At 47.2% G+C, this 17,597-nt stretch overlaps 2 protein-coding genes across 8 annotated transcripts in view; both read right to left on the bottom strand.

Annotated features, from left to right (window-relative positions):
- The window catches only part of AGBL4 (ATP/GTP binding protein like 4), a 1,622,967-nt gene that overhangs the window by 209,631 nt on the left and 1,395,739 nt on the right, over window positions 1-17,597 (bottom strand). The gene's annotated exons all lie outside the window — the stretch shown is intronic.
- BEND5 (BEN domain containing 5) overlaps window positions 1-17,597 on the bottom strand; it is a 48,220-nt gene that overhangs the window by 21,912 nt on the left and 8,711 nt on the right. For 3 of the 6 annotated variants that reach the window (XR_004276437.1, XM_032303315.1, XM_032303314.1), the window contains exons 2-3: window positions 10,655-10,788; window positions 8,110-8,494 (exon numbers count right to left, since the gene is read on the bottom strand). Coding sequence is in view for 5 of the 6 variants with exons in the window: in XM_032303315.1 (XP_032159206.1) it covers window positions 8,110-8,494; window positions 10,655-10,788 (519 nt within the window). In the remaining variant the exon portion in view is untranslated. Of the gene's footprint in view, window positions 1-8,109; window positions 8,577-10,654; window positions 10,789-11,053; window positions 11,277-17,597 lie in introns of all 6 variants that reach the window. The other 3 variants (XM_032303316.1, XM_032303317.1, XM_032303318.1) reach the window with 3 other exon arrangements.

Raw genomic sequence — 17,597 nt, 5'->3', positions numbered from 1 at the left:
CCTCCAACCAAACTCAGCTGCCTGGAACAGTAACAGAGGGTGTGGCCAGACTCTGGGCCCCGCTGAACCAGGCAACCAGACTCAGTCCATCCATTCATCTTAACCCTCTGTTGCTTCATGAGGATGGATCTGTTCAGATTCCACATGGCTTAGGCATGTCCTGTGCCATCTGGTCCTCAGTTTTCCCATCTATAAGATGGGGGTGAAGGTTGGATTGGTTTCTTATTGAAAGAGGTAATTTCTATAAAAACTTTCAGAATTTTCTGGTTGGCATTTTGAGATCATACAGCTTGTTAAGGCTAAGAAGAAATGGTAGGCTCTTAAATTAGGCACGTTAATATTCCATCCAATAGTCCCCGAATCCACTGTAGCACATAAAGGAGGTTTAATCATGAAGGCAGAGGAGACACAGCCACTGTAGAAACCCAGAGCCGGATGCCTGTGGGATCAGTCTACCTGGTGTATGGAAAAGTGAGACAGGCCTCAACTCGAAACCTACTTCTACCATCCCCTGAATGGGCAACCTCAGGAAAGACACCGCATCTGAGCCTTCTCTCTAGGCCTCAGCGGATGATCTTATCTATCATGGAGGCTGTTTTATATATGATAAGCCCCTAGTGTCAGGCCTAAATCAGGTATTCAGAAAGGCCAGCCTTTCCCTGTAAAGAGCCCTTTCCTTTTTTCAATTTTTTTTTTATTTTTTCCAGTGTAACAGTATTCATTGTTTTTGCACCATACCCTGTGCCCTCTCTAATACCCACCCCCCGCCCCTTCAAAACCCTCGGATTGTTTTTCAGAGTCCATAGTCTCTTATGGTTCACCTCACCTTCCAATTTCCCTCAACTCCCTTCTCCTCTCCATCTCCCCTTGTCCTCCATGCTATTTGTTATGTTCCACAAATTAGTGAAACCATATGATAATTGACTCTCTCGGCTTGACTTATTTCACTCAGCATAATCTCTTCCAGTCCCGTCCACGTTGCTACAAAAGTTGGGTATTCATCCTTTCTGGTGGAGGCATAATACTCCATAGTGTATATGGGCCACATCTTCCTTATCCATTCGTCTGTTGAAGGGCATCTTGGTTCTTTCCACAGGCTGGCGAACGAAGGAGCCCTCTCCTACCTCCATTTGCTCTGACTGGCAAATCCAGCAGAGAACAAGCCTTTCCACTGCCAGCCGCACCAAAGCCAATGACCATCAGGCAAAGTACGGTTCTACAGGGAAAGTACATTCTTGTTCTGGCAGTGGAGAAAAGCCCAGCAACTCCTACATGTTCTAAGCTACCCAAGCAGGCAACAAAGGGAGAGCCTGGAGTTGTCCCTCAGCACTGGAGTTGTCCCATGGCTCTGGAGAAACCAACTCCAGAGAGAAAGAGGAAGGAGGCTCCTGGATGGCCCTGCCACTCTGAAATCTGTTCTTAAAATCATTGAGGAGGAACTGTGGGTAATCTTTCAGTTAATGGTGCAAAGAGCCCTTCAAAGTAGAAGATCACCCATATCTTTAGGAGAACCAATTCCACTTCTCACCACTGGATCTTCTCCTGCCACCCGAGTTGAGGAGGCATGGCGCACAGTTGTTCTGGCCCTACTCCACCACTCACGGACGCAGCTGTCAGCTCGTGGACCTCCAGGGCCTCACCTGTGCAATGCGGATACACAAGCCCGAACTGACAGGATGGCTCTCCCCTACCCTTTGTGGCCTCCCTCAGTGCCCAACTTCTGTAAGCGCTCCTGCTGATAGGTGAAAACGAACTGAGGCTGTAGGAGAAGGAAAAGCATCCTGAGGTGAAGACGCCCCAGAAGGAGAGCCCCAGCAAGGAGGAAACTGAGCCATAAACAGTGACGGCTGAAGGACTGAGGGGGTCAAAAGGAGTGGTGGTTGAGGATTCCTGGTTGAGGACTGGGGATGGGAAAAGAGAATTCTGTTCAGGAACAGTGGGTAGAGGGAAAATTCTATAAACTACAGACCAGTGAACTTGAGCTTGAGGCCAGGCAAAGTTGTAAAATGGCCCATTGAAGAATGATTTCTGAGGACTTACCAGGGGAAGCAGAAATCTCCAGGAGGCATTAGGGGGTTGACCAAAGATTTAGATATGCCAAGACAACCTTACCTGTGCTCTGTGGCAGGACAATGACTCTATATGCCAAGCATTACACAAATATTATCCCATGTACATCCTCCAATGATCCTACATCATACGCTGGACCCACTGCACACTTACTACGTGCCAGCCCCCGGACAGAGATCTTCTCATCCATCTGCTCATTTACTCCTCATAAGAACTATAATGGTTGGTACTCTCATTGATTCCACTTTACAGAGGAGGTAACTAAGGCCCAGAAATTTAAGTAACTTGCTCAAGGTAACAAATTAGACCATGGAAAAGTCAGGGTTCAAAACCCCAGTACTTCTGACCTCGGGCCCAAGCAGGCCCTTAATCACTGAGTAGGCATTAAAGATAGCCATTTTACCAAGGAGAAAATAGAGGCTGTGAAGGGCTCAGTCATTTACTTGAAGTTGCACAGGTACTGACCCAGAGAGCTGAGATTCAAATTCGAGTGGTATCTGTTGCCAAAGCCCAGGCTGCCTCGGCATAGGGGAAAGTCAGCAGGAAGCACTTGGCTGACATTAGCTGCCTTTTCAAAGGCACCATCAGAGACCTGTGCTTAAAGAATCCAGCTCCAACCGCAAAGGATTTTAAAGATCAAAGCTGGTATTTTAACGGACCTTGGACAGAACACAAGGCATGAGCCCAGAGGGGACCAGAGGCGATAGAAACCCAGCTCTAAAGAGCCAAGACAGATTTACAGACAATGGCTTTCCCCTTCAAATTTTCAACCAGCCTGTGATCTGACCAACAGGGAATGTGAGCTCTTGTTTTTGCTTCTCCTCACTCAAATGGGAATAATCCTCTTTAGCTGGCCTCACAATAGGGCTATCGCAATAATTCGATGACATAAAAATGTCAAGGTGCTTTCAAACCCGTGGTGTCATGCATGTGTGAATTACCATTATTACGCTCATTATTATGTCATTATGCCCTCTTTTGGGTCAGGATCCATCATCTGCCTCCATTCCCTGACAAAGCACACCCCAAATCTAAAACCAGTATATTCCTCCCTCCTGCAATGACAACCCTTGTTTTGTTCTCCCTGGTGTCGTGCTGCGTGCACGTCTGTGCTCCCCACTGGACTGTGTATCTTGAAGGCCGGGATTATGTCTTCCTCTCCATATTCCTCACAGAGTCCTTGCCAGCTTTAGCTGGACTAAAAAAAAAAAATCACTTGAATCACACCAAAATGGATATAACTATCTAAGAGGCACTTGTGCTAACACTGAGAACAATGTCTAAGCTTTTGTCTTTGACATCTACGGACAAGGAATGTAGCCGAAGAGAAAGCAAGAGGGACCATGGAGTCTCTCTCGCACACCACAGCTCCCCTTGCAACTGGCTTTCCAGTGTGCCTCCCTTCAAGCCCCTGGAGCTCTGAGTCTGCTGAGCCCCAGTTCAATAAACATGGCTCCAGTGCTCTAACTTGTAAATGTTTAAAAACGGGACCGTCTTGTTTGTTTCTATATGCCGAGCACCTAATGCAGTCCTGGCACAAAGGATGTCCTCGGTAGTAATTGGTGAATGAATCAACATAATGAACATATGCACAGGTAAATATCAGTTGGACTATCCGCATGCTTTCTGGGTCCTCAGCATTTACTTCCTTGGGAGAGGGTGGGCCAAAGAGGGCACAAAAGGAAAAAGATTGGCATTTATTAAACATAATATGCTTTATGCCCACAGGGCTTTATTCTTGACATTTGCTTCCTCACTTAAGTTTGACGCTGTCACAGAGGGCCTGAGAGCAGAGACGCTCAGGGGGAGAGTGGGGCTCCTTCCCCTCAGCAAGTGACTAAGACCCTCTTTGTTTCCCATGCTCTGATCACAGAAAGGAAAGTTCTGTTTCACAGAGATGTCTTTTGTGGGGAGTGGGGGCAGGAGTCACCTCCACATGTGTGACAATGAAGTCCAAAGGTTAAAGAAGGCTGTGCAGGTGAGGGCCCAGAGAGAGTCACATGGGACCAGGTGTCAGGAGACCCCCCCGGAATGGGTCTGTGACACTGTCTGGGCTTGTCTCCGCATTAGCAGCACCAGTCCATTTCCTGGGTAAGCTCTTTCACCTCTCCAGGACTCCATGCTCTAGAGAATCTTTCCCGTTAAACCCCGCTTATGTGTATTTGTGGAATGAATGAAAGCTGAATTATTAAGCGCACAAATGAAGGAGTGAGCCATCTAGGGAAGTCTCAGAAACATCTTCTCATCCTGTCTTGCTGCTGTCCTCTTGCCTGTTAGCCCCCGACCTCCACCAGGAGCACTGTTACAACTCCTGGCGGCTAGAAGGTCTGCTCACCACTCTGAGGTCCCCATTGGGCTCAAGGGGTCAGGCTCCTGCTCTCTGCCCCTTCTCATCCACCACCTGTAGGATTACAAGGACTGGGGGAGTCAGCAATGATGCTTCCAGGCAGGGAGGGAGCCTTCTTTTTAAAACTGAGCATTGGTGACCTATTGACCTCTTTTGCCTCTGAATCTGCCTGTTATGGTGTAGATGATCCAGCATCCCAACTGGACAAAGGCCATTGAGCTGCACCCCCAGGCAAGGTGGATAGGAGAATATGCAAGGAAGGGCCTCTAAGAATAATGCCTGAGTTAGGCCCACGGGGCCACGGATGGTTCAGCTCAGGATGTGCTCTCAGAGGACACATAAAGCCAAGAAACAAAGAGGGTCTTAGTCACTTGCTGGCTCTTTGCCATGTTAGCAGTGTCTTGATGATGTGCACAGATGAGGAGCTATTACAGCAGGGGGTGTCTTCCCAGACTCACTAAGAGAGTTCCACCTTCAAAGGCTAAGCTAGCCACCCACCCCCTTCCAGGACTCATCACACTGCATTTCAACTACATGCTTACATATTTACCCCCATCACTACCCACACCCCAACTTCAACTTCCAGTGTCTTAGACTTCTTTGTGTCTCTCCAGGCCCCTAAGCTCAGAAAGCATCTGGTCAATGTTGGCTGACTAAGTTATAGTATGTATAATTATATATATCACCCTTCTATAACAGAAGACCCTGACAGACATGGAAGTTAGTTAACCTACCCAAGGTTTTACAGTCAATTATGGTTAGGAGGACAGAGTTAAAAACCAAACTGGGCCCCTACCACTAAATGGAGTGAAAAAAAAGCTGACAGTTAAGTGGGCACCAACCAGAATGCCAGGCACCATGCTAAGAGGGGTATTATTATTTCCACTTGACAGATGAGAACACCAAGGGTCAGAGAGGTGCTCTCTGCCTCAATCGCTCCTCACTCTCCCCATGTACTCACTCAGGTCTGAGTAACAAACATTCACCCTTCAGGTTCCAGCTTAGATGTCATTTCCTTCAGGAAGTCTTTCTTCTCCAGTCCCCCCAAATTTGGTGGATGCCCCTCTTCTGCAGTCCCACAGTCCCACGTGCTTTTGTCCTTCTGGTAACATTTATGCCTTGTGCGGTCACTAGTTGGGTCAGTGGCTATCTCCTTCATCGAACTCTGACCTCTTGAAGGGCAGAGGGCAAGGGCTATATCTTAAACATATCAACCTCTCACCACTAGGCAAAATGCCTAGCACATAGCAGAAGACAGTGAATAATTGTGGAAGAACAGAGGGAAGGAGGAAAGGAAACAAGGAAGAAAGGGAGGAAAGAAAGTTCCCAAAGCCAGAGTTGGGAAGTAGGGAAGCTGAATCCAGGCTTGGCTGATTCCGAAGACTAGACTATGTCTGTGAAAACATACAAGTTCCCCTCAGGGTAGAAACCCTTCTGTTATTTTCTTATGGACTTGTCTTAGAACTTGGCACATTATCATCCTCCAATCAACAAGTGCTAATCAACAGACTTTAAGCTCTCACAGGTCAGGGATGGTGAGTGTAGTGTTCTAGGATGCCCACGGCCCCCTGCCTGTAGTCGTGGGTGCTCCACACCCACTGGCAGCCTGAGCTGACTTCCATTCAGCCCATCCACTATGAAGACAATGGTGACTGAGCAGGGAAGAGCCCACCACTGGTCCTCATGATGGCAATCAAGGCCTGTGGGGTAGGAGAGCCTAGGAAGTTCAAGACACTGAAACTATGGCTGAGGTCAAGTTAGTCTGTTTTTATGACTAAAGAGGCACGTAATGATGCAAAATGCAGTGTCTTATTGCCCCAGAGGTCCAGGAGTGGTTTCTGGAGTTTAAGCCCAGTTCATGATCATACAAAGCAGACAGTTTCCCCAGGAGTTGAGACAATGGCGTGGGGAATTTTTGCTGTTAGTGTGCTTTTTCCCCACAAGAATTTTACAAAAGGTGTAGCATACAAGGTGCAGTGAAGATAAAAATTACTCATTTGAAGACCAGGAAACACTTCTTCTTTCTGAAAATTTCAATTCTCTCCCTATCCCCCATCCCAACTCCAAGACCAACATAGCTTCTGTGAAATTTTGCAGTTAGGGCTTCCTTTTAAGATTTTTATTTTGAGGTAGAATTTTAATAACTCTTCAGGTTGCCTACCACATGTGACCTTTACTGCCACTTCACACCTCTACAGGCTATGACCTGGGAGAAGGGCCAAGACCAAGGCCGAGTCAGAAAGTGGGGAAACCACCGGCCTAGATTATAAGGGGACTTGGTCTGACGTGAGTTCTGTCTCTGCCTCCCCAGTGGCTCTGGGTAAGTCCCATCCTCAGTTTCCTTCTCTGTGCCAAAGGCATGGAAAACCTCTCAGCTGACTACCTGAGCCATTCTGAAGATCTACTGAGACACTGTCTCCGGGACCCACTCTAAGATATAAAAGACAGCTATGAATATAAGTGAGGTAGGGTAAGAGCACATCTACCTAAGCATCAAAGCAGAATGAATGAGGCTTTACATAGAAATCTATTATCTGACAACAGAAACCTTCCTTCTTGAGTGCAAAATTATATTTGATTCAAACTTTGGGAATAGAACTTGTGTGTTTCTAGACTAGATTGCTCCCATTTTTAAGCAAAAAAAAACACTGGCACAGGCTTAGTAACGATTGTCCTCTGGGGATGTGGTGGCTGTGAACCCTGTTACACTGGTTTCCGCAACAGTGACTGGCCTCTATCTTTTACAATTCTGGAGTCTTGTGTTCTGAGAGTGTTTCTTTCTTGTTCTCTCTGCGAGGCAGTCATTTCCCCCTGCTGTCCAGGCTGCTGCCTTTCAAATTTCCTGATTCCTGCTTCCAAACCACATTATATGAGAAAACCCAAAAACCTGGTTTGTTAATATCGCTTGCAGCGTTAAGAGCCTCTTAAGTTCTTCTACGAGGAAACCAAAGGAGTTTTCTACATCTTTATGTTAATCCTCCTAAGGTCATGTGCCTCTTGCTCAAAAGCTCTTTAGTGTTTTTCATTCCTTCCCAAACAAGTCCAACGTTCCAGCTGGCCTGGTTTTCAAGGTCTTCGACCCCTGTCCTCAAAGCACACATGCAGTATCTCTTCTCAGCAGGCTCGGGGCACTCTCCCACCCTCAGGGGCTGCTGCCCTCTGCCTCCTCTCCGGCCTTGAGATATCCCCAACCTCCAAGGCCTGCTTCAAGGACCACCTCCTCCCTGACGTCTCCCTCAGTTACAAACAACCTCTGAACTCTCTCATTTTATCCTCATGCCCCTTGTGGCATTTATCGCTTTCTGACTTAACTACACTCTTTTAGGACCATGTGTAGTTCTCTTCACGTTCCTGAAACTGCCCTGGAGAGGTTTCCTTCAACCCCTGGTACTGCCTCTTGCTGAACGAGTGCAGGAATGAGTGGAGGCCCCGGTTCTCTGCGCCACACTTCTCCATGTTCCCTACCGGGTTCCAGGTAGCTGAGGCCACTGCCCTCAGAAGCTCCTGTCAGACTCCCTGCCAGAGGAGGGCGGCTCTACCTTGGGGGACTGCTGAGCAAAGTGTCTGCCCTTCACTAGCCTCGAGGGTACTTGGCCCTCGTGTCCCTCATGCCCTCCCTGGAGAAGAGCTGCACCAAGCCTCTCCCCGCCCCCCGCCGTGTGGAGTGGTAGGTGGCCTGCCAGGGCACTCACCACTGCCAAGCCTCAGGAGCAGCACGTCCTGGAGCCTCCGGTTGAGGTCCCGGAGCTCCTTCATTTCCGACACGAGCGCCCCGTACTCCTTGAGCTTCTTGGCCTGCTGGACCAGCTGCCTCCGAGTCCGCTCCAGCTCCTGCTGGAGGTGGCGCATCTCCTCCTGCTGCTGCTGGTAGTTGCGCAGCAGCTCCTCATACAGAGCCCGGGGCACGACGGCATCCTCCAGACTGTCCATGTCCTCCATGCCCGGCGAGGCCTCCACGAAGACCTCCTCCGGACACGTGCTGTGGCCCAGGCTCAGGCCGTTCTGCTTCTCCAGCCGGGCCACCACGGCCTCAATGCTCTTATGCGCCGCTTCGCTCGGCTTCCGCCCCTCGGGTCTCTGTGTAGGACAACGAGAATCAGTTCAGGCAAGGGCAGCTGGGACTTTCTTGGACTGCGGCTCAATATTTCCCCAGACAATCCTAGAATCACAGAACCACAGAACATCAGTGCCTGGAGAAACCTGTGCAAACACTCAGTCAAAGCCTTTCATTTTACAAACGGGGAAACGGAGATTCGAGGTGGGGAAGGGTCTTGCCTAAGGTCACACAGTCGGTTGGTGACAGAGCCGGGACTCTGGTTTCCCAGGCCGGTGCTCTATCCCTTCTATGGCTCTGCCTCCGGGGAGCATAGTCCACCATGCCCACCCTTGCCAACTCCAGCCCCCACCCCACCCCCAGGGCCTAGGCCGTGACTTGCTCACAGGGGTGTTCCATGTTTATCGGTGGAGAATCTGTGAGAAATCGGGCTAGGCCAAACTATCCCAGGGGAGTCCACACTCAAATCTCTTCAACAACAGAAACATAAAAGGCAAAACACCCCAAGACAAAACAAAACACCCACCTCCCCCGCCCCCAGCACACAGAAACCAAAGGGCATTCCACCAGTAACATTTTCGCCAAGAATGCTTTCATTGGGAAGGACGCTAAGAACTCTAATCTGTTCTAATCGAGGGCAGGAGCCGTGTCTTATTTTCTCTGTTTCTCCACTGCCTACTCAGAACTGGCACTTGGCAGGGGCTTGATAAATGTTTACTTAACTGCAAAGTTCAAAGAATGCTGGAACTGCAAGTTCCTTCAGTTTAACTCCCTCATTTTCCAGGTGAGGACACTGAGGCTCCGAGAGGGGAAGGACCACGCTTGGGCTCACATGGTGAGCTTGCAGACAGAGCAGATCCAGAACCTAGAGCCCCGCTTCCAGTACGAGGCCCCCTCCCCCACATCTGCCAGCCTCTCCTCGGACTCTCGCCAAGATGAAGCTCAGCAAGACAGTGGATATACAGAGCATAGTTCATTGAGAAGAAAATTATCCAGGACTATCTAGGGGCTGGGGTTTCAGCTGCCTGAGGAAATTTCAGCTCAAGTAGACAAAGCTTCCATTGTGGGGGAGTGGGAGTTACAGGACCAACTGAATTCCTCACTCAGGGCAGGAGGGCCAGGCGCTCTCCCGACTGGGGCACTTCTGGGAGGCTGCAGACAACTAAGGACAGCGGATTCCAGACAAACTAACTGCGTCAGGTCAAGCCTGCCTTAACCTCTCGATAAATTTCTGGGTGTTTAATGAAAAAACAAAACAAAACAAAAACAACATGGTGCTGAGATTGAGTTACATGACAAAAATCCTATCCTATAATTTTATCCATCGGGATAAGTTGCTGCTAGTTTAGATGAACTTATCCGCTAAATTTGTACTGATCACTTGAGATACTGTCTGCATCACTACACTGTGAGACCAGCAAGGGCAGTGACCACGTCTGCCTAGTCTCCTTGACCAGGGACAAGGCCAGGCCCACAGCACAGGTGCAATGAATGCATCACCTGAACCCAGATGCATATTTGGGACTGTGCCCTGGGGCTATCCTTGGCCTTGTGTCCAATATCAGACCACGGTCAGTGAAGAAGGCAGCCTTCTTTCTCCTCCCTTCCTCTGGGGTACCCATTCTATAGGGAAAAAAAAAGTCTGGTTTGTTGAACAAGATATTCAGTGGGTTTACAAGTGAAAGCTAGAGGAGACCAACTGGGAAGAACATCAAAGGAAATACAACTTCATGTAAAAGTTTTCTTTCAACCCAGGGTCCACAAACTCCTTTGTGTAATCCTGGCACATTCTGCTTCCTATCGAGTCTACCCTTAGCTGTTTGGGGCGATCTGATAGTGACTGGCTCTGAACTACTGCTCGAGAATGACTGTTTAATATTCCTGGAGCTCAGAGCTATAGTTCACAGAGGAAAGGGCACTGTTCCAAATACTCAGCAGTGATAATACTGCCTAGATGGGGCCGTTGAGCAGCGTGGTGGCACAGCATGACTCAGGGCTCCTGGAAAGCTGGCCAGCAAGGCAGATGCACACTGGTTGTCCCAAGACTCGCCCAACCTGAAAAAAATCCCCAGAAAACATTTCTATGGGGCAAAGAGGCCAGAGGGGAACTCTTTAGTATCAAGACTCTGACAATGTCCCCATGAACTTCCAAAAAGAAAAAAAAAAAGGAAAGATTTTGTTACCTTGATGTGTCTAAGCTGTAAATCTTCATCCCCATAATCTTTAACCTCCCCATCTTCTTCTACATGATTGAGAGAAAGTTTGGGGATTTTTATTTTCTTCTGCATCACACTGTTTTCAAGATCAGATTTGTCTTCTAAAATGCATATCAAGAGAACAAGGTTCATTATGAGTCAAAACGCTCAAAATACCCAAAACCTCAAGTGCAAGCAAATGATTGAGGCCAGACCAGTTAAAAAGGAAAAGCAAACAAACCCAAGACCTGTCCCACCTGCATGAAGGCTCCTAAAAGCAGCAGTGCAGGTCAAGCTCTAGGGTCAGAGGCATACGCTGTAAGCACCACTGTACAAAGCACTGAAATCATGTCCAGTAATTTTGCTTAGGGGTTGCATCAAGCATACCTTAAAGGGTAGCCTTTCATGGAATCCTGGAACTGGAATGGCCGTTAGATTGCTATTTGGTCTAAACTAGCCTGTGGATCCCTCAACAATCAAGATCCTTCCAAGCCAAGTGAATTCTCAGGAAAATGTGGTGTTTTTCTGCCATCTCAGGTACCAGTAAGCATGAAAGGGACGACGGCTCTTCTGGAGGCAGGGCCTCCCCACAGTCCCGACACAGGACAGGCTGAGGTCAAGACAGACAGAAGAAGAGTTAACAGGTAACATTTACTGCCTTTTTACTGGAATCAAATCACAGAACGACAGAGTTTGAGGGGCCCTGCTGACCAACTGGCCCAACTCTCTCATTTCACAGATGAGGGAACTCAAACCCAGAGGAAAGAAGGGGCCTGCCCAAGGCAGGAGTCTGAGGAAGAGCCAGGAGTCTGGCATCTCGCCCAGTGCTTACGTGTGATAACCATATACACCAATTTGAACTACAAACTGGAAGGTGCTACACAAATACAAAGGGATAGGACTTCTCACTTTCTCATTCTTTGAGCTCAACTTCAGACAATCTAAAAGAGAATTTTTTTTTCCTCCTGCACAGATGTCAAAGTTTATCTCCCAGATCTATCTTTCGCTGTAGATGTCAAAAGGGAAAATTCAAAGAGCAGAGTTCTAAAGGTAGAAACTTGAACCTGGAGCTGGCCCTTTGTGGTAAATAGGGTGGGGTCTTGTGTTCTGGGCTTGAACTGAGATTCTGGGAATTACTGTGTCTTTGATTCCTCAAAGGTTCCCACTGCTCTATCCCAAATGCACTTTTGAACATGTTGCCCAATGCTGGATGTGGCACGTGGCCAGGTAGCTGGTTAAACACAGTCTCTGAGGGTCTTTATGTGTGAGTGTGTGTGTGTGCATGCATATGTGTGTGTGTTAAACACTCTCTTACACTTCCCCCAAGCCAGGCTTCTCTCTTCACAACTTGTTAGTAAAGCTGAGAAGGCAGCTTATAAGCACACAACTATTCTAGAATCTAGTCAAATGCCACATCTTCCCAAACAGTCATAGGAAGGAAGCCTGTTGGTGCTGGAGAGAGCTCAGTGGGAACCTCAGCTCCTGTGTGGCAGGCCGAGGAGGAAAGCGTGAGGGCTCTCACGGAGCTCAGGTGTGTGCTCTGTAACGAAGCTGGGGGGACAGCAACAATAATTCACCTAACTCACCGCACAGTGCCAAGTACACACGAGGCTCTCAACGAACACAACATTAAGACTGACACTAGCAACATGCTCGGAATAATTTTTATTTCCTTAAACATATGGTGAATAAAGATACAATTTAAAAAAAATAATAAAGGAATGACTTAAGAAGGGTGTAGAGTGCAAGGGACCTGGCCAGGAAAAATGACTAGTCTTTGTTAACAACCCTCTCCTGGTCAGAGGTGAAAACGGCCTTTCCCACTAACTGGAGGAACAATCCTCAGGTTCTGTTTTTCACAAGAAAGGCCTGTTTTTGTTCTTTTTATGCCTATAAAACACAGCCAGTGAGCTAGGCCTGAACAATAGCAGGGACTGTGGTCTTTCCACAGAGCAGCAACTTCCTTCTCCTATAAATCATTGTAGACTCTACGTCAAAAAGCTGCTGAAACGGGGCGCCTGGGTGGCTCAGTGGGTTAAGCCGCTGCCTTCGGCTCAGGTCATGATCTCAGGGTCCTGGGATCGAGTCCCACATGGGGCTCTCTGCTCAGCAAGGAGCCTGCTTCCCTCTCTCTCTCTCTCTCTGCGCCAGCCTCTCTACCTACCTGTGATCTCTCTCTGTCAAATAAATAAATAAAATCTTTAAAAAAAAAAAAAAAGCTGCTGAAATATAAAAGCTAAAGAAAGTGCTTCAAATGAAGTTATCCCCAAACGGGGCAGCTGGGTGTTTTCACATATGAAAAAACAGATACAGAGGATAAGAAGGTGGTGTTAGGACTTCTGAATGTGTTGGGGCAAAGCTCCCGAGCAGTTGTCAGTTTGACAAATTCAAGGGCAAAGGTTTGAGATGTAGATGCCAAACTAGAAATGACAAGCTAGGCTCTGCCTCCCTGAGCTGAAACTGTGGAGCTACTGTGGGGCTCAGGTTCAAGGTGGCTGGAGAGAGGCGATCATTCAGATGCACAAAATGAGCTAATATTTGCACTGAGAACAATCCTCAGATCATCTCCTTCAACACTTTCAAAATACAGGTGAGGAGACTGAGGCTCCAGATGGTGAAGTCCACTCATCCTTCCACTCAACGATGCAGGGGGCTGTAGGGAGCGCAGCACAGGCTGGGTGCTCATTCTGCAGAACTCACTAACTGCGCAAGGTCACAGAAGTTAGTGTCAAAACACGAAGAGTATGAGAACCCAGACCCGATAACCAGCATCTAGAGCATTTCTTCTTACGCCTCAGCATAACATTTACTGATAATTTATACTTACAGGTTCTAGCCTGGGCCCCAGAACATGGAGCCTGAGCACCCAACTGTGGGGGCACAAGATAAAAACCAAGGAAAAAGATAAGCCAAGATCTCACCTGGTGAGTTTGCATAAGGGGGCAGTAACTGCTATAGGATCTCAGGGCCAAGGGAGAACACTTTGGTCAGTGCAACCACGGCAGGCTTCTGAGAGGAGGTGGCATCTGAGCTAGACTCCTTACTGAGTGATCTTGGGTAAGTTACTTTACATCTCTGATCCTGCTTCCTCATCTGTGCCTCAATCACTCTGCCAGGATGCTGGGAAGATGACCACTTCTGTATCAAGTTCTATTAAGTACTTGATGGGAGTGAATGGTACGTGGGCAGTCAGTGCTCATCAAAGGACAGCCATATAAGGATGGTAAGGATCCAGATCACATCAAAGGGACAAAGACTAGAAACTTAAAAAGGAAGGCTGGGAAACTATTTAGACTGGAATGCTTATAAAACATGGTTCAGTTACAGGCAAAAAAAAGAGGTGAGGGAGGAAGTAAAGGTGACTGGGGCTTAGAGAATAAATGGCCTTGAATGCCGAGGGAAGAGGAACTGAGGTCGGCAAACAGGTGTGGAAAAAACTACGAGTCAGACAACCGGGATTCCAAGTCCAGTCCTGCCATTTGGTGGGGCAAGAAGTCAGGCAAACTTGCAATATCAATGAGTGGCATTTTTTTTTTTTTCTGTAGAAATGGAGATAGAATGTACCTCAAGTGGGAATCAAATAGTGAGTAGATGTACCTTGAAAGCAACAGAGCCCTGTGTATAGGGTGGATGGCAAAGCTCAGGAGAGCCTACTGCTGGCTCAGAGCCTGCTGTCGGCTTGCTTTTTTCGGTGGAGACCTGCCTGCTGTCTGCCTGCAGTGCTCCACTCCCTACCTGACAGCAGGAGGCCCCGCCCCCACCAGCTAGCTATACCCAAGGCTCCATGCTCTCCCATGTAACTGGAATGTCCCCAATCTTTCCTGTCTGCTTGACAAACTCCACTCAACCTCCATTTCTCTCCTCCTTCTTCCTCCAAGGCCTCCGTATGCATCGTACATACCTCTCTGTAGCCTCTTTTCTTACCACGTTGCAATCTTCAGGTTTGAGGTCTACCTTCCCCACTGGAGTGTGAGTAACCTCAGCACTGGGCCCATATCCTAGGCCCAGGATAGGGACAATAGGGACTCATCCAACAAAAATGTTTAATGCAAGAATAATAAAAATGAGGCTATACCAATAGCATAAGAAAAGATGCTCACAATCACCAGTCATTAGGGAAAGGCAAATCAAAAACATAATGAGATACCACTTTGCAAGAAGATGGCCATAGTGAAAAAAAAAAAAAGAAGGGACAGAGAAGAAATGCAACAAACTTTGGGAGGATGTAGAGAAACCGGAACCCTCATTCATTACTGGTGGGCATATAAAATGGGGAGCCGTTGACAATTCCTCAAAATGTTAAATATAAAATTAAAATTATCATATGACCCAGCATTCCACTTCTAGGTATACACATAAGAGAAATGAAAACATATCTACTAAAACTTGTACATGAATGTTCACAGGAACACTCTTCATGATAGGTAAAAGGTGGAAACAACTCAATTGCTTATCAGTTGATGAATGGATAAAAAAATGTGGTCTAGCCATGCAATGGAATATTATGCAGCCATAAAAAATAATGAAGTATGGTAGATGCTACAACATGATGATTGTCCATGATTGGACAGTGAAGATGGTTACAGAACACAGCAAATATACTAAGAACCACTGATTTGTACATATTTTAAAATGGTTAAAATAGTGAATTTTATGTTACTATACTTCAACTAAAAAACGGGCTACCACTTGAAGAATGTCTACTACCTATCAGGTTCCACCATAAGGCTCTTTGCTTATTACTACACTTCACAACAACCCTGCAATTACATAGTATTAGCCACACCTTTTTTCCCCACTAAAAAAGAAATGAGACTCAAAGGCCCCAAACCACCCAGATGGGAAGGTGCAGAGCCAGAATTTGATCTAGGTCTCTCTACCTCCTAAGCCCATGTTTATCCTCTCTAAAAAGAGGCCTGCAACATGGCAGAATCAGAATAAATGCTGAATGAATGAAGGATGGGTAAGGATGAAAACATCCAAATTCCCCAGTCCAGAGATCAAAGCAGAAGACCACTTTACTCCCACTCTCCTTCCAGATGCCTCTGTCCTCAGGAAGTCCCCAGAAAGCAGTGACCATCGCCAGGCATAACAGAAACAGGTTGTAGCCGGGCCTTGGGGCTTGGATGAATTCCTTGAAAAAGTAGACTCAGCAGTACAGGAGGTTCTGAAATGACAAGAGTGAGTTCCAGAAAGGAGCAGAAGCAGATCCTCCCTCCAATCCTATGCCTCCTGATCTGGATACTTGGCTGGGGAGGATCTTGAGGCTCCTGAGAGCTAACTAGTTTTGGGTTCTGTGGTAACGCACATTAGTCTCCATCTTGACTGATGCTCTAGGGATAAGGGCTCAAGACGACCCGGGCCTCTGTTCATCCTTTTCTTCAGGCAGTGCACATTCACTGGGCTCTGTTTTGAGTTGAACACAATACTAAGTGTCCCTTGTCTTTTGGACCCTTCCAACCCAGTATGTACTAAGGACCCCAACCAGAATGCAAGGTTTGACTTCCTGAGAAAGGCTGGCTCATGTGGGGCAAACCTCCAGTCTCTAGGCCTTCCTGACCCTAATCCTGATTGGAGGTGATACCTCACAACTACATCTAGTCCACAGAAGATTTACGAAGAATCACTGTCATCATCCAATGGGAAAGAAATCGCTGGGACAGGGAGGTCCAAGATCTACTAAAAGCAGCACAGTCCTTTGAATGAGGTGGTCCTTGTTTGAAATTCTGGCTCTTACGCATACTAACTTTGGGAACTTGGGCAAGCTACTTAACCCGTCTGGGTTCAGGTTCATTATCCGTAACATGGAAATGATAAACTGTTTTCCAAAAGATGGTGCGTGTAAAACACCCAGCACAGAGCCTTGCTTGTCATAGGTGTTGAATGAAGAGCTGCTCTCAGTCTGTCCCTGTGGGTCCCGTGCTCGGCTTTTATCCCCCGGCAAAGAGAACCACTGCAGGTACCTGCCACAGATGGAGACGTGATAAAAGAGATGTTTGGGGAAGATTAATGTGGCACTGGCAAGCAAGACGGATGAGGTGTGAGGAGGAGACTGAACGCAGGGTGGCAAGAAGCTATAACTCTTGACTGGTCACATTAATGAAGGTGAACAGTGGTGTGGATCATCTAGGACAGCAAATAACTTCATGTAGCATTTTAATGTAGCTTTGGAGTGTGCTTCTGGCTTGGAATTCCAGGAAACCATGTAAGAAACTAGCAGTGGACTCAGACGGACAAGGAAAACTCTCTAGTCAACCTGCTTTTAAACTGTTCCAAGCTGAAGACTAAATAATCAGTTCTCCTATACACAAATATGTAGCCTCTGAAGAGACAGCCTTTACTGATTCTGACTTTCTAATTTTTAAGGTGAAAAAAAACCCACCAAGGATTTGGACATCAACTATTTCCTCCTCCTTTCCAGCTGCTGTGATATCAGCTAATTGCATCCATCCATGCAACAAATACTGAGTAAGCACCTACTATGTGCCAGGGCCCACGCCAAATTCTTTACAGACATCTATACACTTAATCCCCATCATGGCTCCACTGAGGCAGAAATTGAGGCTCAAAGAAGTGAGATGGCTTGCCAAAGACATCAAGCTATTATATAGCAGAGATAGCATCTCAAATCAGGTCTGCATGACACTTGGGCCCTGTTCCTATCATGTAATCATCCTATAAGAAGAACAACAGAAAAATGACCAAGTTGCTAAAACTTCCTCAGCTGAACTAAAAGGCACATATAAAATGATGAGTGTGTCAATATAACTTCCAAAGTGCCTGCCTTTCTCCTAAGACCTTGCTTACACCCAAAAGAATGCCATGATAAATCCCCAAACTGAGCTGAGCACTGTACCAGTATGAAGAGATGGCAGACTCCTGAACTACAAGCTTATCAAGTCCCCCAAGCTCTAAATAATCCCCAGAGTCC

This window comes from Mustela erminea, chromosome 10, assembly GCF_009829155.1.
Source record: "Mustela erminea isolate mMusErm1 chromosome 10, mMusErm1.Pri, whole genome shotgun sequence".
Classification (NCBI taxonomy): Eukaryota; Metazoa; Chordata; class Mammalia; order Carnivora; family Mustelidae; genus Mustela; species Mustela erminea.
This window is presented reverse-complemented; position numbering and strand designations above follow the sequence as displayed.